This window comes from Pollachius pollachius, assembly GCF_949987615.1.
Source record: "Pollachius pollachius genome assembly, chromosome: 20".
In the NCBI taxonomy this organism is placed as follows: Eukaryota; Metazoa; Chordata; class Actinopteri; order Gadiformes; family Gadidae; genus Pollachius; species Pollachius pollachius.
This window is the reverse complement of record NC_136953.1, coordinates 1,448,260-1,472,668: the sequence shown is the minus strand read 5'-3', so window position 1 is coordinate 1,472,668 and position 24,409 is coordinate 1,448,260. Positions and strand designations below refer to the sequence as shown.

Below are 24,409 nucleotides of genomic sequence, written 5' to 3'. Positions count from 1 at the left end.
CACATGAAGAGAGCTGCTGGGACACTGACCCTGAAGGGGTCACCCTTTCAAATTGAACCGTCTGGTCTCTAAGTACTTTCAGACTGGATCCATGAGAGCCATTACCTTCAGTCCTGGAAATCCTGGGAAGCCTTCATCGCCCTGTGAGACAAAAATAAACAAGCAAGACAACAGAGAGACCAAACAAAGGATGTTATAACGGAGCAGGGCTGTGGCGCACAACCACCTCTCGTTGCTCTGGTCTGTAACCAAACATACAGCATGTGTCCCAAACAGGCCTCTCTTTCATCTCACACACATCATATATTCTTTGTCTATCACATATGGTTTTGTGTGTGTGTGTGTGTGTGGGGGGGGTGTGTGTGTGTGTGTGTTTGTGTGTTTGTGTGTGCTTGTGTGTGTGTGTCTGTGTGTATTTGCTTGTGTGTTTGCTGGAGATTTAAGAGTTAGCCATAGTTTATCAGAGTAATTGTAATGCAACACTTTTCAGTGTCCTGCAGTTGACCTGATTCACTATGGCTTTGATAATATGTTAATGTGATTCAAATCAAACAGCAAAGCAGTAAGGTCCAGTATGTTTCACATGCCTTCCTTCCTTTGGGCCCCAAGACGCCAAACCCGTCTCTGCCATCTTCACCCTGGAGGAACAAGATCAGCAACATGACTAGCCTAAAGTACCTCTTTTAATACTAAACCTCATTCTACAAAACTTGAAACAACAACATGATTGCTTCCATTATCTGACTTGTGTATATAAACAAAGTATATAATACGGTATATTAGCATGTGACCGTAGTTGCCTGAAAGAGGAAAGCGTTGCACTGGAAACATAAATCCTGTTGTCTACTTGATTTAATCCATGTCATATATTCTTAGAAGCAGAGCACACTCTGACATAAATTATGTTTCAACCAGGCCAGACAGTGGAGCACAGACCGGCTCATCCCACTGAGGTCTGATCTGGATCAAAAGCTATGCTGTCTCTTTTCCAAGATGCACGCCAGGGCTTGGGGAAGCTCATGAGGCATGAATAACGAACCTACTGACACGGCCGGGGCTAGAGGGCTCTCCGATACCGTCGCTTGTGTCACATTAACCGAGTGTTAGAAAAGAAGCCCGTTCAACTTGTTTAAGACACTCTTTTGTTCTTCTAGACCCTTTCTACGTTTGTGGTTTCCAGTCTTACGGGTTCGCCCCGCGGCCCCAGAGGTCCGCCGACTCCTTTAGGCCCTGGGTCTCCTGGCTCCCCCTGTCCAGGTAGATGGAGAAAGAGAGGGGAGTGAGGATAGACAGAACCTTTAGCCATCCTACAGAGAAGAAACGCTCAAGTGACTAACGTTATAAATGAAACTGTGTCGAGTTTATCTGAAATAATTAAGCCCACATGTTGTATTTTATTTGAACGGGCTATGGAGCGGGGGGGTGAGTTGTTTCCATAGCTCCCATAGGCAGGCCTTTGTGTGTGCAGTAACATGAGAGAGTGAGAGGCTGGAGCCACCATGTTTATGACTTTAACAAGGCTTTTATGGGATGGACTTCAGGGGGAGGACCGCTTATGTTCTGCTCAGTACCTTGCGGCTCAAAGCTCCTCTTCTGCCCTTCTCTCCGAGTTTTCCCGGTTCTCCTCCAGGTCCCTGCGGAAATCCAAATACAAGATCAGTTATTTGCACACAACAACTAGGCTAGGCAGATATTATTAGTATTGAACAGTAGGTTCCATGCATTATAAGTTAACCACTGGTCCCTCAAAGAATGGGGACTTCCTGAGACATGGGGGGCTGTGTTTTTGGCTGTTCATAACCACCGTCTATACATACATACCACTTTTATTTTTAACATGTTTCAAGAGCAGTGTTTCTTTTCTTGGCCCTTGACAGTTTGTCAAGAGTCAACTAAACAAGTCCCAATTTAAAAATCAACAGTAGCTTGACACTTACTCTGGGTCCAGGATTACCCTCCTCTCCACGTTGTCCAGGGGCACCAATCGGACCGGGTTTGCCCTGGTAGGTCACAGACAAACACGTAGAACGTCAACGTGCATACAGCAACATTCTCTTACTCTGCAGTCCCAGCAGAGCAGCATCCCACGGGTAAACCATGGTTGAACACAAACGTGTAAATACACATTATTAGTCATTCCTCAAGGACCAAACGTTATGGTTATGTGTGCGCAGCCAACAGAATCATTTACAGAGAAGGTCAACGAGAGCTCTGACGAGAGCTCTGCTGTGGCAGAGGCAGATGACGCACTTAGACGGCGAGTAGTGACTCATCTGTCAAACAGTGGGTTAATAAATGAGGAGGCTGGGAAGTGTACTCACTCTAGAGCCTCCGATACCAGGCTCTCCTCCCACACCCTCCGCTCCGGGCTTCCCAGGCGCTCCCTAAATGACAAGACAGGGATGCAGCCGGAAACATTACTGAGTATTTTTCTGTAATAGCATGACAACATATACCTGATCTGACTCATAATCGTTTGTTTGTGATGCCATTTTACGGGTCCACTACGCACAGGCGGTCCAGCTGAGCCTCTCCTTCCATCAGATCCCTGGTCAATGAGATACAAAGCACAATATAATTAGGATGTGTGCCGTGGTTTGAAATCTACCGGGGGGTGTGAGAATGTGGATTCAGACAGTGTGAGGTGCAGGGGTCAAGCGGGCAGGTCGTACCTCTCGTCCTGGCTCTCCAGCGCCTCCCCTCTTTCCGTCCTCGCCGGGCTCTCCCTGTCCACCACAACAAATGTTTGTGAGTTCAAATGGAAAAAAAAATGACAACTTATTTGAAAACAACAACTAAAATGGAGGTGGTCATTACCACTGGGCCGACGTCACCGGGGTCCCCTTTGGGTCCGGCCTCTCTGTTGTCTCTCCCAGTTATGCCCTAGTCGGCACAAAATAACATGATTAAAGCAGCTCTTCGGTTCAGCTCCTTGTCCGAGAAAAAGAGCCGGAGAGTTCCTTCAGTGCGGGCAACACTGCAGGACCAGAGTAGCATCTGGTGGAGGCAGGTCTTCTGGATATGTTCACATGTTGAGCTGGCTAGTAGCACTCTTGCGACTATCGTGATTAGATAAAGATCCCTCAGACAGCTATGGTTGTTACAGGCGGAGCCAAGTCTTCTGTTTGTCTCTTCACAGTTCAACAGGCCTTTGGACAATAACTTTGTAAAGCCTAGGGAGGAATTTAGACTCTCGAACATACTCCCTTCACTAACCCTGAGCTTTCAACAGATGAACACGCAGCTTTGCTCTGTCTTTTTAACTGTAAGGCAAGTCATGTCTCACACACATTAGGATTGGCCGCTCACCCGTCTCATCTCATATAAGCAGTTGGACCTCTTCTCATCTCAGTTCAGCAGTAAGTGTACTCTCACGCTCAACATTTACATTTACATTCAGGGGATTTTCGCTTTCATCCAAAGCGACTTACAACCATTGATGCACACATTCACACACCGACGGCGGAGTCAACCACGCAGGGTGACATCAGCCAGCTCATCAGAAGCAGTTAGGGTGAGGTGTCTTGCTCAGGGACACCTTGACACTCTAGGAGAAGCCGGGGATCGAGCTAGCAACCTTCCGGTTCAGTCAACCCTCTACCTCCTGAGCTACTGCTGCCCTATCTCATCAACATGTCATCTCAGTTCAGCAGTAAGTGCACTCACAGGGTCTCCTCTGATGCCCATGTCTCCAATGTCTCCCGCCTGGCCCTTGGTTCCTTTCGGCCCCTACAAAACAGAAACCACAGACATCAGCATGTGTAGCATGTCATGACTCGCCACTAATGAATGAGTGTGCTTGGTGTACAAGGATAAAGGCATCATGACTCACCCTTCTGCCAGGGCTTCCTCTACCGCCCGGTGGTCCTGCCACACCGCTGACCCCCTGAAAAGAGAAAGGTAGGTGCTAATTAGTGTATGCAACTACACCTCCCACGTCATGGATCAATCAAAAGCAGCTTCAAATGGCTTTAATTTCTGCTGCCTTTCGGCGTTCCTAGTGAGACTGTGCTTTGATGTGTCACGATGGACATTTAAGTAAGTTACACACATCAGTTAGGCGAGATTCTCTAGACAAGAGGTTCAAGGTTTTTTTACCTTGACACACAATAGAGGATTTGGTGTCCCCCTGGACCCAAATTGACAATGATCCATCAGAAATTGCCATAATATCGACATTTATAAACTACTGACAAGGAACACAGCAAACCATGAATTTAAAATGGAAATTAAGTTGTTATATTTCAATAGAAAAGGGCATCACAGCAATGCCCTCAGTATAATGTCGCACTCCTCACCACTTCATCACGAACTTGCACGATAAACTTGAAAACTCAGCAGTAAGCAATTATCTCCCGAGGACAACTGGATTGGGGAGTGTGGTCAAGAATGTTAAGTACACAGTACAGAATCTAATCTCAGCAATAATAGCTCCTAAAATAACAATGGGAGTGTAATAAAAACTTTTATATAACACATTTATATAAATTAATGATTGAGGTTTATGTGGTTGAATGTAGTTATCATCAAAGTAAAGTCATTATTAAATCAATAACTAAAACTTATTGTATCTTTAATTCATTGATATAGTATTTCATATAGCCTAGGCAGTTCAATAAAGGGTAGGCCAACGTATGATAAATGTGTTATTTGTCTATTAGTAAGAGGAATGAGCATTTGTGAACAGTGAATAATACAGTCCACAATGTGGCAGTCATTTTTTGACCAGTGTGGTTTTTGACCAAGTGTCACATGGAAGTGTAGTAAAAACTAAAAGGCCTAGGTTACACTTGTCGTTTCAATATGACTTATGTTATCAGAAGGCCAGATCAGAAACCAGGCCTGACGTCCACACTTGTAACTTCAATGCGAACTCTGTTTCCCGACAGCTGCTGAAAGGCCGCTTGGTGGAAGAGAAGCCCTTATGTTGTTCTTACAAAAGCCTTTGTCGTTGCCCAGTCATGCATTGTTGCTCAGAGGCTGTATAAAATAGGTTTGTTTGCATGTGTTTAGTGACTGGCCCGAGTAGTCTGAGTTCCCCACGTGTTTTACAATAATGACCTTTGACAACTAAATCTCTCGACATCTAAACGTCCTGTCTTCTAAACGTCCCAAATTCTAAACTGAAAGTGAAATGTATAGCAGCAAAGCGCTGCTGTAATTCAAATAATCACATCTCAAACCCAACTGATGTAGTTTGAAAGTGTTTTTTTTGTTTTTTTGTTATGAAGATATTGGTTATTCGACAGATATTCAGGCTTTGAATTAGCGATGTGATGCGGGGAATTAAAGACCTGATCACCGGTATGAGTCCCGTGTGTCTATCCGTGTGTCCCTGTCTAGGAGAGGGTGGGGAGAGTACTGATGCCCTCGGCTCTGTCTCACATTTTCGATTTGACATTGTGATCGAGAGTGAGAGAATCAAATAAATCACACTCTACTAACTTTACCTCGGCCAGAGAACACACAAACGGTTTCAGGTCTAGAGCGCGAGAAGGAGGGAGGGAGGAACTCAGCATCTCAGCTGCAAAGAACGCTCTTCAGTTTTAATTAGGACAATTCATTCACAGAGCATATATATGCTTTTTAGTCAGGAAATTGGCGGCCCCTTTTTGTGTCACAACCGTAAGTTTAGGAAAGTCTGCATTCGGATATGTTGAAGGAAAAGAAAGGATCTGGGCCAATGTTACATCATTGTGCGTGTGCTCTCAGACTGGTCTCCCTATTGAAACCAAATAACCAATGTCACACTTGCCTCTTCTCCATTGATTCCATCCAGACCGAGTTCTCCAAATTCTCCCTGAAAAGAAAAGAGTAATTTTGTTAAAGGTTAATGTTGGAGTTATTCTTTACATGCACGTTTTTGTGTAATGGTTTAAATGTCAATGTAATATTTCAATGTGTGTTAATGTAAGATAAAACAAATTAAGCTCACTTTTTCACCAGAATAGCCTCGGGAACCCTGAACACAGAGGAAGGGATGGCATAAACATGATCAGAGTTTGATTTTTCTACACATTGATAAGAAATAGCGAAGTACTAAGGGAACCATTTGACCGATGAGCGGAATTCTTTACCTTGACACCTCTCTGTCCTGGACAGCCCTGGAAACCTTGAGTTCCATTCACACCAGGGGGTCCTCGCTCTCCCTGCCAGTACGCAACACGCAAAACGTTACTTTAAACGGACACAAACTGCAACCGAGAGAAGTTTCATCTTTACGCATTCTACATTTGTTCTGCACAGATGGAACCCATTTAAAGACATCAAGAAAGGCCTCTAGACTCACCGGTCCTCCTTCATCACCAGGATGTCCTGGGCCCCCAACACCACCGGGGGCGCCCTGCAACATCACACAATGTTACTTTCTACTATCACTGGGGTTCACAATAATGTTTGTGTGTGTGTATGACGAGGAGGGGTTGTGTGTGTGTGTGTGTGTGTGTGGGGGGGGGGTAGTGAGGTTGTACAGGATTGTTTTTTGTGTAATATGTGTCTGTGTGCAGGCGTATGTGTTTGTTTGCGTGCGACTTGCATGTGTGATTGTGTGAATGTGTTTGTGATTGTGTGTATGTATGTGTGTGTGTGAGTTATTTTAAGGGTGGTCACCTTAGGGCCTGGGAGGCCTACTGAACCTCTGTCCCCTCTGGTTCCGGTGCATTTGCAGGGTACAGCACAGCATTCTCTCTCTGCAATATTGTCCTGCAAAGAAAGAGATCCACACTAGATTCAATCTGGGTCGACTTGTAGGTCGATAGGTCATAATTTAACAACAATCTTGTTGAGTGATTGTTTCTGTGATTACTTGCCAGGTTCAAAGATAGAGGAATGCATTAGAACCAATGCACTGCTATTTTCCTGGTTCTTTTGCTACCCACCAGTTCCTCCGTCAGCTCGTAGTCCAGATCCATGACGTTGACTCGGAGGGGTCTGGTGTACCGGAACCCTCGACCGAACTCCAGAAGGAGTGCTTCCTCAAATTTAGGAACTCTCTCCAGGCCCACGACGATTAAACTGTTAACACCTGTTTAGGAAGGTTAAGAATAATGTTTTTTTGGTTGTGATCAACTGTAATCCTATTGCTATACTTTGTCCCACACATTCATAACACATAACAATGTATGAATTACTAGACTTTCACCTAGTGTGGCTTTTCTCACCTGACTGCTGAAGCTCTTCCGTTTTCCTCTTCATCTCAGCGTAGGGCGCATCCAGACCATCAGTCAGATGGATTACAACCTGTTCATAATAAATACAACTTTCCTCAGCTGAAAGGTGATAAAACGTTACTCATATTTCTGACATCTTATTATATTTAGCCTTGCTAGACCCAACAAAACTAAATACATCGCATGAAATTGCAAGGATATTAAGTGTTGATATTTTTAGGACACGTCGGCCAGCAAAATATGTTTCCCATGATCAAATAGATGATCATTGGATAGTACAGGCAGCAAAGTTACCAAGGATACATTCAGGGAAACAATGGGTGAACAAGATTCTTATAAGGAAACATTTGCATTGTGGGTAGGGAATATACAGTTAACAAAGGTAGGCGGGAGAGGCCAAGTTAAAATGCAATACACTATGGGGAAGTGAACATGTCTGCAAGTCTGCAAGACAGGGCTACAAGACAGTTAAACAAATCCACACAACAAAGAAGTCAGTTGATTGGCATGGCTTCAGTATCAGACTCAGTGGCTCCAGTGGGAATGCAAATCTGAACTACCTTAACCTCTCTCGGTTAGAGAGAAGAAGGCTGGTATCCTAAGGTCCAAGGAGAATGTAAATTGTTCATCTTAGATTGACTAGTAAATATATAAACAAGGTTAATGTAATGTTTCTAATTGTGTATTATAGTTATGATTAATATTTTCGCGACATTAAGATAAGGTAGAAACAGTTTGAATTCCCCACCTTGACAACATTCTCATTCCTGGATTTAAACCTGCCAGTGTAGCCTGAGATGGTCTTGGCATTTAGTACAAATGGGCCACGACTACGCAATCCCTTGAAGGCCTCAAACAGGACATCTGCGTCGTCTGTGAAGTCCAACTGGGTGGCTTGTCCATTAGAGTCCATGGCCAGTACGCCGACCTGCACTGAAGGGACCTGTCCAGACGAACAACTGATGGACGCCATCTTGGTGATTCTTTGAAGAATGGCCCCCATCTTACTTTGGAGGTTTGTCTGAGCGGAGAAAATGTTCTGGGCGCCAACGTCAAAGCCCACCAGCACTTCCACATTGCAGGCTGTGACAGAGAGCAGGGTATTAGGAATGGCTTGTATTGTAAAGGGAAAACTGTGTGTGCAAAGTAACAAAATAGAACACTGAGACATAATACAAAAATACAAAAGGTGGTATGAAATAATCACCTTTGGAAGTTTCCGGAGTGCTAGTACAAAGCTTGACTCCGGTCACCTCATCGTCCAAAGTCTCCAGGATCTGCTCATTCAGCTCGGACAGCCCTTCAAATGTACTTGCCCGAGCAATAGTGTAGGACTGGCTTGCTAGGTTTCCCAGCTCATCCATAATGTCTCCCACCCCCACTGCATAAACTCTGACCCCACTGGCCTTCAGGGCGAGTGCAGCCGTCTTACTGTCATCTGAGGAGCGTCCTCCAGTAAGAACCAACAAGACCTGAGGGATGCCTTGATCTTTCCGGCTGCCTCTTGCTGTTGTAAAGTGGTTATCCTGCACGTGACGGATGGCTGCACCTGTGTTTATCCTACGCCCCCCTTTGTATTCCACACTACCAATGGCGTTAATGACATCATTCCTGTTGGGGTAGGTGTTGAGGTAGAAGTCATTTGTGACATCTGTGGCATAGTGTGCCATGCCGATCTGCAGCTTGTCTCTCTCGTTGTAGAAGAGGTCGACAAGATTGTAAATGAACTCGATCACCGTCTTGAAGTTGTCCTTGCCCACATTTAGGGAACTATCCACCAAAAACACAATATCAGCCTCCTTAGGTTTGGGAAGGCCTTTAACTGAAGATTGTAGATGGAGAGTAAAGAGTGGATAAACAGTGAGATGGAGATCAAAATGTATTTGTGCATAACAGGCCCTAACAACAAGAATATGTTTAATTAAACAAAATAATTAAAGATAATCGCAATAAACTAAGAACGTTGACGTGTCTTGTATGATCTACTTACATGGCTCTTCAGGGTCTGTTGGAGTTTCAGGGAAGGGATCTCCACTCAACCTGGCAATGAACTTGTCGTCGGCGCCAGGGAGTCCGGGGAAGCTGGAAACTTGGATAATGTCATCTTGGCTTGTGGCAATCTGTTGGAGCTGCCTTGTATCAGCTCCGCCGGCTCCAACACCGATACAGTTGACCCGAGAGCTCTTAAGGAGAGGCCCATAAAGGGATACATCAGTAGTAGAACGTCCTCCTGTCAGCACAACAAGGTGCTGTGAGGCCCCCGCCTGGCGCATCCCTGCGGAGGACGTCAGCTCGTTTCGGATGACATACTCAACGGCTTGAGCGAGGTCTGAGGACCGCCCACCCATTAAACGCAGCCTTTTGACAGCGTTGAGAACGTCAGGTTTGTTGCCGTATGTGTTCAGGGAGAACTCTCTCTGCGCTTTGTCTGCGTACTGCACTACGGAGATGCGAACTTGATCGGACTGCACATCGAGCTGCTGGATGGTTCTGAGGATGAAGTCACGGATATGCGCCAGCCCCATGGATCCGGTGTTGTCTGAGCCATCGACAAGGAAGACGATGTCTTTTCGTCCAAGATTAAGAATATCTGTACAGCAGGAAAGAGGATGAATAATAAAGCACAATAGGTTTGATATGGATTGAGCTTCATAAATTTTGTTAAATTTAGGCTCTCCTGGATCTGAAACCCTGAAATGTGCTTTTGATACAATTGAAATGTCTTACCTTTGAACACTGTTGGTGGCTCAGTAGTGGCGATATCCTTATTAGTCATCGTGTTCACTGACGCAATGAGCTGCTGTTCCACAGATGGGAGCTGTTGGAAGCTGTCCACTGTGTATGTGAGCTCTTGCTTCAGCGCAATCTGTTTCAGTTCATTGGGGTCAGCGTTCCTTGAACCAATAGCAATAGGCGCCACCATGCTGCTCTTGAGTTGGTGCGCTGGACGAGTCACGTCGTCCGTGGACTTGCCACCTGTTACTAGAATGAGGAACTGTGGAACAGCCTCCTCGATACGGCTTCCTGCAGACCTCTGGTAGATGTGTTTAGAGACCCAGTCAAGGGCACGGCCGGTGTTTAACTGGCTCCCTCCTCTACTCTGAAGCCTTGCCACAGCTTGCCTGACCTCTTCTTTGGTTGAGTACTGATTCAGGAGGAATTCCATATGCGGGTCATCACTGTACTGCACTACTGATATTCTGACGTTGTCCAGTCCCACATCCAGCTTATCGATAACTCTCTTGATCATTTCGCGGATAGACTGGAACTCACTGCGTGTTGCGGTGGAGCCGTCAACTAAAAACACAACATCCCTTTTGTCTCCATGAGTGGTTATTGTTGTAACTGCAAAATAAAGAAAAACATAAATATTATTAGGTTCCTACTTAATGCATTTAAATACAACAATTTACTTGAAGAGCAGGTATCTTAGGACTTTAAAGATAGAACAATTACCATCTCGGGTTGGGAAAAAAGGCTGCATCGCTGCAAGTTCACCATCAGACAGCTCAGTGAGAGTGGTAATCAGGCTGTTCTGGACAGTGTAGAGCCCAGGAAGGTCATCCACAACAAGGGCAAATTTGGGAACATATGCAACTGCTTTGAGCTCATGAGAGCTCACATCCCTGGTCCCAATACTGAAGGGGAGAACACCAGACCTTTTGAGGGTGGATGCCGCACCAATCACATCATCTGTTGAGCTTCCACTAGAAACAACAATCACAAACTGAGGGACACCTTCTTGCTTCCTGCTTCCATGGGCTGCGGTCAGGAAATCCCGGCTCACAAACTCCAAAGCCTGGCCAAGGTTGCGCTGCCTTCCTCCTCTTTGCCTTACCCCTTTGATCCCATTCAAAACACCCTCCTTGGTTGCATGGGTGTTCAAATACATATCAGCATTCGGAGAGTCACCATATTGGACAACACCTATCCGGATCTGGTTTTCGCCGACATTGAGATTCTCCACTACTCGGCGCATGAACTCCTGGATGATGGGGAATTCCCGTCCAACACTTGAGGATCCATCAACAAGGAAGACCACATCCTTCTTTGGACCCAAGGACGTAGCTAGAAAAAGTGAGAAAGAATGAAATTAGTGTCTCCCACTGAAAGATAGAGTGGCATAAAGGCCCTACAGCTTCCAATAACTACGAGGCTCAAAATGCAATGTTAGGGTATTACAATTAAAATAACAATTTGAAGAAAAGTCCACGTTCAGAAAAACATTTAGATGAAAAGTCAATTTTCTAATCTTCTGCTGTATGAAATAATATCAGAGAAGTGAATCACAATTGAGGAATAATAACACTGCATATATAAAGCCATCAATTTTGGATGTTAACCAAGTGTAGTTTGATCCAGATATTTTTTTTTGTTTTCTTTTATTTACCAGACCAACTAATTCAGAAAAATATCACGTAAAAGTCGTGTCAACTTACCTGCCACGGTAACATGTTTTAAAGCAAAAAGCACATCTACAAGGATGTCTGCGAGAACTCCAAAGTCAATGATCGGAAATGTATATGCATTTGTCAACTCAGTGGACAAAGGACTAACCAGGTTTACACCAATGAAAAATATGAAAATGTCACGAGAATGGATGGACAGAGCCTGTTGAATAAAGCTATCACTGGAAGGTCCTCCTGAAAGTACTAACAACACTTGTTTGACCCCCTCGTGATGGCGACTCCCAGCCTGGGCGGTGAAGACCTTATCCAAGATGTACTGAAATGCTGCTCCAGTGTTCCGCTCCCTCCCTCCCCTGTGCCTGAGTGTTCTAATTATCCTTGAAACAGCGTCTTTGGTCGGATGAGATCTCAAATAGAAGTGAACCTTTGTGTCCCCACTAAACTGTACTACGGCGATTCTGTCCTTGTCTTTGGCTATGTCAAGATCCTCAGCAATCCTTCGTGTAAAGTCACGCATTGCGGGAAATCCACTTCGGCTACTATCAGAGCCATCAAGGAGAAGCACCACATCTCGTCTCAAGGGGCGCAATTCTGTACAAGAGAGTGTCATAATGAGACAGCATGTTTGTTTGACAAGCTGATTGATGGATACATACAGTAATATACAAATATCCTTGGTCTTAATAAGTTCAGATAAGAATGGATATGGACAAGGCATGCCAACATCATTCACTGAAAAGAATGATGTAAAAAAAGCATCCGAAGAGAAAAGATATGAATGTCCTCTTTCAGTAACACTGACTGATTGAATATGTAGCCCAAAATAACTAAGATGAGCACATGCTATCTAGCAAGTAGTACAATTTTTTTGAACCAAGGACGATGCAAAGAAAAGTCCAAAGAAAAGATGAGCAAATATTTGAAATGAGCAGGCTGACACACTGATTCAAAAAAGAAAAGCACATTGTTCTCATTTCACCAATGAACAATGGAAAAAAGGGCGAAGTAATTATCCCACATTTCAAAAGAAAAGAAATGCTTGATTGCTTGAAAGAGTATCAAATGCTGAAGCTTGAAAATAGCAGGTAAAAAAAACAGACATTAAAAATGAATACAATATTGAACGTTAAATATATCCGACAACGATGCAATGTTACCTCAAAATGCCTTCTAGGACTCAACAGAAAAACAGAACATCAAGGTTAATTGTGACCTAAAAGAATAGCCTTTTTATCATAACTGATCAAATTATAGAAACACACATGCTAAATATTAACTATATTAGTCAAGGTATGGTAATAAAATAGATGGATAAAAACAATACGAAAAAAGATATTGGTTAAATTAAATAATTGAATATTTATATAAATTTGAAAAGATCAATAAAACAGCAACTGCCACATGTTAACATACCTACAAATGTTGGGGATCCAGGAACAACCTCAAATACCACTGATTCCATCGAGGACTGCAGTTGCTGTTGGACACTGGGAAGGTCAGTGAAATCAGACACAGACAGAGCCTGATTGGGACCATGGGATATCTTCTGCAGTTCTCTGCTATCAGAGCCTCTGGTTCCAATGGCAAGGGTAAAGACCCCCAGCTCCTTCAGAGCGGTGGCTGCTGCGTCAACACTGTCAAAGGACTTTCCACCGCTGAGGACTATGAGCATCTGTGGAACTCCTTCCAGACGCCTACTTCCAGCCGAGGCCGTGAAGACATTATCCCTCAAGTATTGGAGCGCTGCTCCAGTGTTAAGTGGTCTTCCGCCCTTGTGCCTCAAACCCCTGACATTAGCAACAACGTCGTCCTGTGTTTTGTACGTGTTTAGATAGAATTGGACAGCTGCATCTCTGCTGTACTGAACAACTGAGACTCGTTCTCGGTCGTCGTCCACATTGAGCGTCTCCACGACTTTCTGCACAAAGTCACGCATTGCTGGGAATCCAGTTTTCGTGCCATCAGATCCATCCAGCAAGAACACAACATCCCTTTTGGGCAGGCTGCGCTCAACTAGAAAATAATAATAGTAGACAAAGATTAGGGGGCCGTATTTACACATGTGTTGGGAAAGGCGCAAACAGAAGCTCATCCAATCTATTAGCATTTTTTAAGATGTATAGGCTACTGCCTTAAACCCTGTTCTGAAAGATGTCCTACCTCAGCCTTATCAAACATTGCTTGAGCAAAAAACTTGGGAACAATTACATTAGCTAGCAAGACATGCATCTGGCGCCTTAAAATGCCCATTTGAATGTTCTAATGGCCTTCTCGAGACGATTAATAGCTCACCGATTACAGTTGGCGTCATTGGTGTGGCCCTGACTGTGACTGTGCTGATGGCAGAGGACAGTTGCTCTTGTATGTTGGGGAGGTCACTGAAGTCGGACACTGACAAAGCATAATTTGGCTTAGAGGAGATCTTTTGCAGTTGTCCATGGTCAGAGTTCCTTGTTCCAATTCCAAGGACAGTGACGCCAAGCTGTTTGAGAGCAGACGCTGGTGTATCTACACTGTCAGAAGACCTTCCACCATTTACAAGGATCAACAACTGTGGAACCCCTTCTTGGCGCCTGCTGCCCGAAGAGGCTGTAAACACGTTGTCTCTGACATACTGGAGGGCTGCCCCGGTGTTGACGGGCCTGCCTCCTTTGTGCCTAAGGCCGCTGACCATGTCAAGAATATCTTCCTTTGTGTTATACGTGTTCAGATAGAAATTGGCCTCTGCATCTCTGCTGTACTGGGCAACGGACACACGGTCGTTGTTTTCTCCCACATTCAGTTTCTCCACCACCGTGTGAATAAAATCACGAATGGCAGGGAATCCATTCCTTGTGCCATCAGAGCCATCCAGAAGGAATACCACATCCCGTTTTGGAGTTCTCTGGTCAACTGGGAGAATGTGAAAAATAGAACATTGATGCTAAAGTTGAAAGCGGCATGCAAGCATTAGCCTTTGTGTTGACAATACGTGCAGGAAGGCACCGAAAGGTACAACATGTTTTCGCGTGGGAATAAGCAACAGTGTCTTACCTCTCACTGTAGGGGTCATTGGTTTAACCCCAACTACTACATGGCTAAGAGAGGAGGCAAATGGCTGCTGGACGTTTGGGAGGTCAGAGAAGTCAGACACAGACTGGGCATAACTAGGATCAGAGGCGATTCTTTGAACCTCTGTGCTCGAATTTCTAGTTCCGATGCCTAGAATTAAGACCCCGTTGTCTTTGAGGGCAGACGCCGGTATCTCTACGTTGTCACTAGATCGCCCTCCACTCAGCAGAATAAGTAGCTGTGGAATGCCCTCTTGGCGCCTACTTCCAGAGGCCACCGTAAACACATTGTCTCGGACATACTTGAGGGCTGACCCGGTGTTGAGGGGTCTTCCCCCTCTGTGTCTCAGTCCTCTGACCGTGTCAAGAATATCGTCCTTTGTGGTGTATGTCTTTAGATAGAAGTGGGCCTCTGCGTCTCTGCCGTACTGGACAACTGACACACGGTCGTTGTTTTCGCCCACATTAAGTTCCTCCACCATTCTCTGAACAAAATCACGCATGGCAGCGAATCCATTCCTTGTGTAATCAGAGTCATCCAGAAGGAATACTACATCCTTCCCGGCAACGCCATGGTCAACTGAGCAAACGTAGAAAGACAGAACATCCATGAGCAAAGGACATTTGTTTTGGGGACAGACATGATTGTGCACGACTGCAAATGCCTACGTTCGGCTACTACGAGTGATTAAGCATGCCACCTTTTCCCTTTTGAGCACATGGTTGGCATAGCTCATATGGTTTTCAGGCTATCCCTAAAATACATCATTTAAACTGACACCACTACAAATGGCCACGCTTGGGAACATACCTAAAACTGTGGGAGATTCTGGAGTTACAACAATGGCCACTGATTCCATCGAGGACTGCAGTTGCTGTTGGACACTGGGAAGGTCAGTGAAATCAGACACAGACAGAGCCTGATTGGGACCATGGGATATCTTCTGCAGTTCTCTGCTATCAGAGCCTCTGGTTCCAATGGCAAGGGTAAAGACCCCCAGCTCCTTCAGAGCGGTGGCTGCTGCGTCAACACTGTCAAAGGACTTTCCACCGCTGAGGACTATGAGCATCTGTGGAACTCTTTCCAGACGCCTACTTCCAGCCGAGGCCGTGAAGACATTATCCCTCAAGTATTGGAGCGCTGCTCCAGTGTTAAGTGGTCTTCCGCCCTTGTGCCTCAAACCCCTGACATTAGCAACGACGTCGTCCTGTGTTTTGTACGTGTTTAGATAGAATTGGACAGCTGCATCTCTGCTGTACTGAACAACTGAGACTCGTTCTCGGTCGTCGTCCACATTGAGCGTCTCCACGACTTTCTGCACAAAGTCACGCATTGCTGGGAATCCAGTTTGCGTGCCATCAGATCCATCCAGCAAGAACACAACATCCCTTTTGGGCAGGCTGCGCTCAACTAGAAAATAATAATAGTAGACAAAGATTAGGGGGCCGTATTTACACATGTGTTGGGAAAGGCGCAAACAGAAGCTCATCCAATCTATTAGCATTTTTTAAGATGTATAGGCTACTGCCTTAAACCCTGTTCTGAAAGATGTCCTACCTCAGCCTTATCAAACATTGCTTGAGCAAAAAACTTGGGAACAATTACATTAGCTAGCAAGACATGCATCTGGCGCCTTAAAATGCCCATTTGGATGTTCTAATGGCCTTCTGGAGACGAATAATAGCTCACCGATTACAGTTGGCGTCATTGGTGTGGCCCTGACTGTGACTGTGCTGATGGCAGAGGACAGTTGCTCTTGTATGTTGGGGAGGTCACTGAAGTCGGACACTGACAAAGCATAATTTGGCTTAGAGGAGATCTTTTGCAGTTGTCCATGGTCAGAGTTCCTTGTTCCAATTCCAAGGACAGTGACGCCAAGCTGTTTGAGAGCAGACGCTGGTGTATCTACACTGTCAGAAGACCTTCCACCATTTACAAGGATCAACAACTGTGGAACCCCTTCTTGGCGCCTGCTGCCCGAAGAGGCTGTAAACACGTTGTCTCTGACATACTGAAGGGCTGCCCCGGTGTTGACGGGCCTACCTCCTTTGTGCCTAAGGCCGCTGACCATGTCAAGAATATCTTCCTTTGTGTTATACGTGTTCAGATAGAAATTGGCCTCTGCATCTCTGCTGTACTGGGCAACGGACACACGGTCGTTGTTTTCTCCCACATTCAGTTTCTCCACCACCGTGTGAATAAAATCACGCACGGCAGGGAATCCATTCCTTGTGCCATCAGAGCCATCCAGAAGGAATACCACATCCCGTTTTGGAGTTCTCTGGTCAACTGGGAGAATGTGAAAAATAGAACATTGATGCTAAAGTTGAATGCGGCATGCAAGCATTAGCCTTTGTGTTGACAATACGTGCAGGAAGGCACCGAAAGGTACAACATGTTTTGCGTGGGAATAAGCAACAGTGTCTTACCTCTCACTGTAGGGGTCATTGGTTTAACCCCAACTACTACATGGCTAAGAGAGGAGGCAAATGGCTGCTGGACGTTTGGGAGGTCAGAGAAGTCAGACACAGACTGGGCATAACTAGGATCAGAGGCGATTCTTTGAACCTCTGTGCTCGAATTTCTAGTTCCGATGCCTATAATTAAGACCCCGTTGTCTTTGAGGGCAGACGCCGGTATCTCTACGTTGTCACTAGATCGCCCTCCACTCAGCAGAATCAGTAGCTGTGGAATGCCCTCTTGGCGCCTACTTCCAGAGGCCACCGTAAACACGTTGTCTCGGACATACTTGAGGGCTGACCCGGTGTTGAGGGGTCTTCCCCCTCTGTGTCTCAGTCCTCTGACCGTGTCAAGAATATCGTCCTTTGTGGTGTATGTGTTTAGATAGAAGTGGGCCTCTGCGTCTCTGCCGTACTGGACAACTGACACACGGTCGTTGTTTTCGCCCACATTAAGTTCCTCCACCATTCTCTGAACAAAATCACGCATGGCAGCGAATCCATTCCTTGTGTAATCAGAGTCATCCAGAAGGAATACTACATCCTTCCCGGCAACGCCATGGTCAACTGAGCATAGTAGAAAGACAGAACATCCATGAGCAAAGGACATTTGTTTTGGGGACAGACATGATTGTGCACGACTGCAAATGCCTACGTTCGGCTACTACGAGTGATTAAGCATGCCACCTTTTCCCTTTTGAGCACATGGTTGGCATAGCTCATATGGTTTTCAGGCTATCCCTAAAATACATCATTTAAACTGACACCACTACAAATGGCCACGCTTGGGAACATACCTAAAACTGTGGGAGATTCTGGAGTTACAACAATGGCCACTGATTCCATCGAGGACTGCAGTTGCTGTTGGACACTGGGAAGGTCAGTGAAATCAGACACAGACAGAGCCTGATTGGGACCATGGGATATCTTCTGCAGTTCTCTGCTATCAGAGCCTCTGGTTCCAATGGCAAGGGTAAAGACCCCCAGCTCCTTCAGAGCGGTGGCTGCTGCGTCAACACTGTCAAAGGACTTTCCACCGCTGAGGACTATGAGCATCTGTGGAACTCCTTCCAGACGCCTACTTCCAGCCGAGGCCGTGAAGACATTATCCCTCAAGTATTGGAGCGCTGCTCCAGTGTTAAGTGGTCTTCCGCCCTTGTGCCTCAAACCCCTGACATTAGCAACGACGTCGTCCTGTGTTTTGTACGTGTTTAGATAGAATTGGACAGCTGCATCTCTGCTGTACTGAACAACTGAGACTCGTTCTCGGTCGTCGTCCACATTGAGCGTCTCCACGACTTTCTGCACAAAGTCACGCATTGCTGGGAATCCAGTTTGCGTGCCATCAGATCCATCCAGCAAGAACACAACATCCCTTTTGGGCAGGCTGCGCTCAACTAGAAAATAATAATAGTAGACAAAGATTAGGGGGCCGTATTTACACATGTGTTGGGAAAGGCGCAAACAGAAGCTCATCCAATCTATTAGCATTTTTTAAGATGTATAGGCTACTGCCTTAAACCCTGTTCTGAAAGATGTCCTACCTCAGCCTTATCAAACATTGCTTGAGCAAAAAACTTGGGAACAATTACATTAGCTAGCAAGACATGCATCTGGCGCCTTAAAATGCCCATTTGGATGTTCTAATGGCCTTCTGGAGACGAATAATAGCTCACCGATTACAGTTGGCGTCATTGGTGTGGCCCTGACTGTGACTGTGCTGATGGCAGAGGACAGTTGCTCTTGTATGTTGGGGAGGTCACTGAAGTCGGACACTGACAAAGCATAATTTGGCTTAGAGGAGATCTTTTGCAGTTGTCCATGGTCAGAGTTCCTTGTTCCAATTCCAAGGACAGTGACGCCAAGCTGTTTGAGAGCAGACGCTGGTGTATCTACACTGTCAGAAGACCTTCCACCATTTACAAGGATCAACAACTGTGGAACCCCTTCTTGGCGCCTGCTGCCCGAAGAGGCTGTAAACACGTTGTCTCTGACATACTGAAGGGCTGCCCCGGTGTTGACGGGCCTACCTCCTTTGTGCCTAAGGCCGCTGACCATGTCAAGAATATCTTCCTTTGTGTTATACGTGTTCAGATAGAAATTGGCCTCTGCATCTCTGCTGTACTGGGCAACGGACACACGGTCGTTGTTTTCTCCCACATTCAGTTTCTCCACCACCGTGTGAATAAAATCACGCACGGCAGGGAATCCATTCCTTGTGCCATCAGAGCCATCCAGAAGGAATACCACATCCCGTTTTGGAGTTCTCTGGTCAACTGGGAGAATGTGAAAAATAGAACATTGATGCTAAAGTTGAATGCGGCATGCAAGCATTAGCCTTTGTGTTGACAATACGTGCAGGAAGGCACCGAAAGGTACAACATGTTTTGCGTGGGAATAAGCAACAGTGTCTTACCTCTCACTGTAGGGGTCATTGGTTTAACCCCAACTACTACATGGCTAAGAGAGGAGGCAAATGGCTGCTGGACGTTTGGGAGGTCAGAGAAGTCAGACACAGACTGGGCATAACTCGGATCAGAGGCGATTCTTTGAACCTCTGTGCTCGAATTTCTAGTTCCGATGCCTATAATTAAGACCCCGTTGTCTTTGAGGGCAGACGCCGGTATCTCTACGTTGTCACTAGATCGCCCTCCACTCAGCAGAATCAGTAGCTGTGGAATGCCCTCTTGGCGCCTACTTCCAGAGGCCACCGTAAACACGTTGTCTCGGACATACTTGAGGGCTGACCCGGTGTTGAGGGGTCTTCCCCCTCTGTGTCTCAGTCCTCTGACCGTGTCAAGAATATCGTCCTTTGTGGTGTATGTGTTTAGATAGAAGTGGGCCTCTGCGTCTCTGCCGTACTGGACAACTGACACACGGTCGTTGTTTTCGCCCACATTAAGTTCCTCCACCATTCTCTGAACAAAATCACGCATGGCAGCGAATCCATTCCTTGTGTAATCAGAGTCATCCAGAAGGAATACTACATCCTTCCCGGCAACGCCATGGTCAACTGAGCATAGTAGAAAGACAGAACATCCATGAGCAAAGGACATTTGTTTTGGGGACAGACATGATTGTGCACGACTGCAAATGCCTACGTTCGGCTACTACGAGTGATTAAGCATGCCACCTTTTCCCTTTTGAGCACATGGTTGGCATAGCTCATATGGTTTTCAGGCTATCCCTAAAATACATCATTTAAACTGACACCACTACAAATGGCCACGCTTGGGAACATACCTAAAACTGTGGGAGATTCTGGAGTTACAACAATGGCCACTGATTCCATCGAGGACTGCAGTTGCTGTTGGACACTGGGAAGGTCAGTGAAATCAGACACAGACAGAGCCTGATTGGGACCATGGGATATCTTCTGCAGTTCTCTGCTATCAGAGCCTCTGGTTCCAATGGCAAGGGTAAAGACCCCCAGCTCCTTCAGAGCGGTGGCTGCTGCGTCAACACTGTCAAAGGACTTTCCACCGCTGAGGACTATGAGCATCTGTGGAACTCTTTCCAGACGCCTACTTCCAGCCGAGGCCGTGAAGACATTATCCCTCAAGTATTGGAGCGCTGCTCCAGTGTTAAGTGGTCTTCCGCCCTTGTGCCTCAAACCCCTGACATTAGCAACGACGTCGTCCTGTGTTTTGTACGTGTTTAGATAGAATTGGACAGCTGCATCTCTGCTGTACTGAACAACTGAGACTCGATCTCGGTCGTCGTCCACATTGAGCGTCTCCACGACTTTCTGCACAAAGTCACGCATTGCTGGGAATCCAGTTTGCGTGCCATCAGATCCATCCAGCAAGAACACAACATCCCTTTTGGGCAGGCTGCGCTCAACTAGAAAATAATAATAGTAGACAAAGATTAGGGGGCCGTATTTACACATGTGTTGGGAAAGGCGCAAACAGAAGCTCATTCAATCTATTAGCATTTTTTAAGATGTATAGGTTACTGCCTTAAACCCTGTTCTGAAAGATGCCCTACCTCAGCCTTATCAAACATTGCTTGAGCAAAAAACTTGGGAACAATTACATTAGCTAGCAAGACATGCATCTGGCGCCTTAAAATGCCCATTTGAATGTTCTAATGGCCTTCTGGAGACGATTAATAGCTCACCGATTACAGTTGGCGTCATTGGTGTGGCCCTGACTGTGACTGTGCTGATGGCAGAGGACAGTTGCTCTTGTATGTTGGGGAGGTCACTGAAGTCGGACACTGACAAAGCATAATTTGGCTTAGAGGAGATCTTTTGCAGTTGTCCATGGTCAGAGTTCCTTGTTCCAATTCCAAGGACAGTGACGCCAAGCTGTTTGAGAGCAGACGCTGGTGTATCTACACTGTCAGAAGACCTTCCACCATTTACAAGGATCAACAACTGTGGAACCCCTTCTTGGCGCCTGCTGCCCGAAGAGGCTGTAAACACGTTGTCTCTGACATACTGAAGGGCTGCCCCAGTGTTGACGGGCCTACCTCCTTTGTGCCTAAGGCCGCTGACCATGTCAAGAATATCTTCCTTTGTGTTATACGTGTTCAGATAGAAATTGGCCTCTGCATCTCTGCTGTACTGGGCAACGGACACACGGTCGTTGTTTTCTCCCACATTCAGTTTCTCCACCACCGTGTGAATAAAATCACGCATGGCAGGGAATCCATTCCTTGTGCCATCAGAGCCATCCAGAAGGAATACCACATCCCGTTTTGGAGTTCTCTGGTCAACTGGGAGAATGTGAAAAATAGAACATTGATGCTAAAGTTGAATGCGGCATGCAAGCATTAGCCTTTGTGTTGACAATACGTGCAGGAAGGCACCGAAAGGTACAACATGTTTTGCGTGGGAATAAGCAACAGTGTCTTACCTATCACTGTAGGGGTCATTGGTTTAACCCCAACTACTACATGGCTAAGAGAGGAGGCAAATGGCTGCTGGACGTTTGGGAGGTCAGAGAAGTCAGACACAGACTGGGCATAACTAGGATCAGAGGCGATTCTTTGAACCTCTGTGCTCGAATTTCTAGTTCCGATGCCTAGAATTAAGACCCCGTTGTCTTTGAGGGCAGACGCTGGTATCTCTACGTTGTCACTAGATCGCCCTCCACTCAGCAGAATCAGTAGCTGTGGAATGCCCTCTTGGCGCCTACTTCCAGAGGCCACCGTAAACACGTTGTCTCGGACATACTTGAGGGCTGACCCGGTGTTGAGGGGTCTTCCCCCTCTGTGTCTCAGTCCTCTGACCGTGTCAAGAATATCGTCCTTTGTGGTGTATGTGTTTAGATAGAAGTGGGCCTCTGCGTCTCTGCCGTACTGGACAACTGACACACGGTCGTTGTTTTCGCCCACATTAAGTTCCTCCACCATTCTCTGAACAAAATCACGCATGGCAGCGAATCCATTCCTTGTGTAATCAGAGTCATCCAGAAGGAATACTACATCCTTCCCGGCAACGCCATGGTCAACTGAGCAAACGTAGAAAGACAGAACATCCATGAGCAAAGGACATTTGTTTTGGGGACAGACATGATTGTGCACGACTGCAAATGCCTACGTTCGGCTACTACGAGTGATTAAGCATGCCACCTTTTCCCTTTTGAGCACATGGTTGGCATAGCTCATATGGTTTTCAGGCTATCCCTAAAATACATCATTTAAACTGACACCACTACAAATGGCCACGCTTGGGAACATACCTAAAACTGTGGGAGATTCTGGAGTTACAACAATGGCCACTGATTCCATCGAGGACTGCAGTTGCTGTTGGACACTGGGAAGGTCAGTGAAATCAGACACAGACAGAGCCTGATTGGGACCATGGGATATCTTCTGCAGTTCTCTGCTATCAGAGCCTCTGGTTCCAATGGCAAGGGTAAAGACCCCCAGCTCCTTCAGAGCGGTGGCTGCTGCGTCAACACTGTCAAAGGACTTTCCACCGCTGAGGACTATGAGCATCTGTGGAACTCTTTCCAGACGCCTACTTCCAGCCGAGGCCGTGAAGACATTATCCCTCAAGTATTGGAGCGCTGCTCCAGTGTTAAGTGGTCTTCCGCCCTTGTGCCTCAAACCCCTGACATTAGCAACGACGTCGTCCTGTGTTTTGTACGTGTTTAGATAGAATTGGACAGCTGCATCTCTGCTGTACTGAACAACTGAGACTCGATCTCGGTCGTCGTCCACATTGAGCGTCTCCACGACTTTCTGCACAAAGTCACGCATTGCTGGGAATCCAGTTTGCGTGCCATCAGATCCATCCAGCAAGAACACAACATCCCTTTTGGGCAGGCTGCGCTCAACTAGAAAATAATAATAGTAGACAAAGATTAGGGGGCCGTATTTACACATGTGTTGGGAAAGGCGCAAACAGAAGCTCATCCAATCTATTAGCATTTTTTAAGATGTATAGGCTACTGCCTTAAACCCTGTTCTGAAAGATGTCCTACCTCAGCCTTATCAAACATTGCTTGAGCAAAAAACTTGGGAACAATTACATTAGCTAGCAAGACATGCATCTGGCGCCTTAAAATGCCCATTTGAATGTTCTAATGGCCTTCTCGAGACGATTAATAGCTCACCGATTACAGTTGGCGTCATTGGTGTGGCCCTGACTGTGACTGTGCTGATGGCAGAGGACAGTTGCTCTTGTATGTTGGGGAGGTCACTGAAGTCGGACACTGACAAAGCATAATTTGGCTTAGAGGAGATCTTTTGCAGTTGTCCATGGTCAGAGTTCCTTGTTCCAATTCCAAGGACAGTGACGCCAAGCTGTTTGAGAGCAGACGCTGGTGTATCTACACTGTCAGAAGACCTTCCACCGTTTACAAGGATCAACAACTGTGGAACCCCTTCTTGGCGCCTGCTGCCCGAAGAGGCTGTAAACACGTTGTCTCTGACATACTGGAGGGCTGCCCCGGTGTTGACGGGCCTGCCTCCTTTGTGCCTAAGGCCGCTGACCATGTCAAGAATATCTTCCTTTGTGTTATACGTGTTCAGATAGAAATTGGCCTCTGCATCTCTGCTGTACTGGGCAACGGACACACGGTCGTTGTTTTCTCCCACATTCAGTTTCTCCACCACTGTGTGAATAAAATCACGCATGGCAGGGAATCCATTCCTTGTGCCATCAGAGCCATCCAGAAGGAATACCACATCCCGTTTTGGAGTTCTCTGGTCAACTGGGAGAATGTGAAAAATAGAACATTGATGCTAAAGTTGAAAGCGGCATGCAAGCATTAGCCTTTGTGTTGACAATACGTGCAGGAAGGCACCGAAAGGTACAACATGTTTTGCGTGGGAATAAGCAACAGTGTCTTACCTCTCACTGTAG

At 46.1% G+C, this 24,409-nt stretch overlaps 3 protein-coding genes across 3 annotated transcripts in view; all 3 read right to left on the bottom strand.

Moving 5' to 3' along the window:
* The window catches only part of LOC307090796 (collagen alpha-3(VI) chain-like), an 85,075-nt gene that overhangs the window by 9,762 nt on the left and 50,904 nt on the right, over positions 1-24,409 (bottom strand). Inside the window, exons 8-30 of the mRNA XM_079757571.1 lie at positions 10,626-11,237; positions 9,897-10,514; positions 9,160-9,759; positions 8,377-8,991; positions 7,918-8,252; positions 7,161-7,239; positions 6,879-7,024; positions 6,610-6,702; positions 6,290-6,343; positions 6,078-6,149; positions 5,936-5,962; positions 5,756-5,800; positions 3,833-3,886; positions 3,667-3,729; positions 2,818-2,883; positions 2,673-2,726; positions 2,513-2,548; positions 2,322-2,384; positions 1,938-2,000; positions 1,572-1,634; positions 1,187-1,249; positions 588-638; positions 106-141 (exon numbers count right to left, since the gene is read on the bottom strand). Coding sequence (XP_079613697.1) covers positions 106-141; positions 588-638; positions 1,187-1,249; positions 1,572-1,634; positions 1,938-2,000; positions 2,322-2,384; positions 2,513-2,548; positions 2,673-2,726; positions 2,818-2,883; positions 3,667-3,729; positions 3,833-3,886; positions 5,756-5,800; positions 5,936-5,962; positions 6,078-6,149; positions 6,290-6,343; positions 6,610-6,702; positions 6,879-7,024; positions 7,161-7,239; positions 7,918-8,252; positions 8,377-8,991; positions 9,160-9,759; positions 9,897-10,514; positions 10,626-11,237 — 3,908 coding nt within the window. The remainder of the gene's footprint in view (positions 1-105; positions 142-587; positions 639-1,186; positions 1,250-1,571; positions 1,635-1,937; positions 2,001-2,321; positions 2,385-2,512; positions 2,549-2,672; positions 2,727-2,817; positions 2,884-3,666; positions 3,730-3,832; positions 3,887-5,755; positions 5,801-5,935; positions 5,963-6,077; positions 6,150-6,289; positions 6,344-6,609; positions 6,703-6,878; positions 7,025-7,160; positions 7,240-7,917; positions 8,253-8,376; positions 8,992-9,159; positions 9,760-9,896; positions 10,515-10,625; positions 11,238-24,409) is intronic.
* On the bottom strand, positions 14,123-16,852 carry LOC307091269 (collagen alpha-3(VI) chain-like; the record flags this gene model as incomplete). The annotated part of the gene is made up of 4 exons (XM_079758219.1): positions 16,319-16,852; positions 15,440-16,039; positions 14,612-15,208; positions 14,123-14,151 (listed from the first exon to the last, which is right to left on the bottom strand). Exons 1-4 carry the CDS (start codon positions 16,698-16,700, stop codon positions 14,123-14,125), a joined length of 1,608 nt encoding a protein of 535 aa, XP_079614345.1. The 5' UTR covers positions 16,701-16,852.
* Positions 16,867-23,578, bottom strand: LOC307091268 (collagen alpha-3(VI) chain-like; the record flags this gene model as incomplete). The annotated part of the gene is made up of 9 exons (XM_079758218.1): positions 22,779-23,578; positions 21,951-22,547; positions 21,211-21,810; positions 20,332-20,931; positions 19,644-20,101; positions 18,765-19,395; positions 17,886-18,485; positions 17,059-17,655; positions 16,867-16,910 (listed from the first exon to the last, which is right to left on the bottom strand). Exons 1-9 carry the CDS (start codon positions 23,470-23,472, stop codon positions 16,867-16,869), a joined length of 4,821 nt encoding a protein of 1,606 aa, XP_079614344.1. The 5' UTR covers positions 23,473-23,578.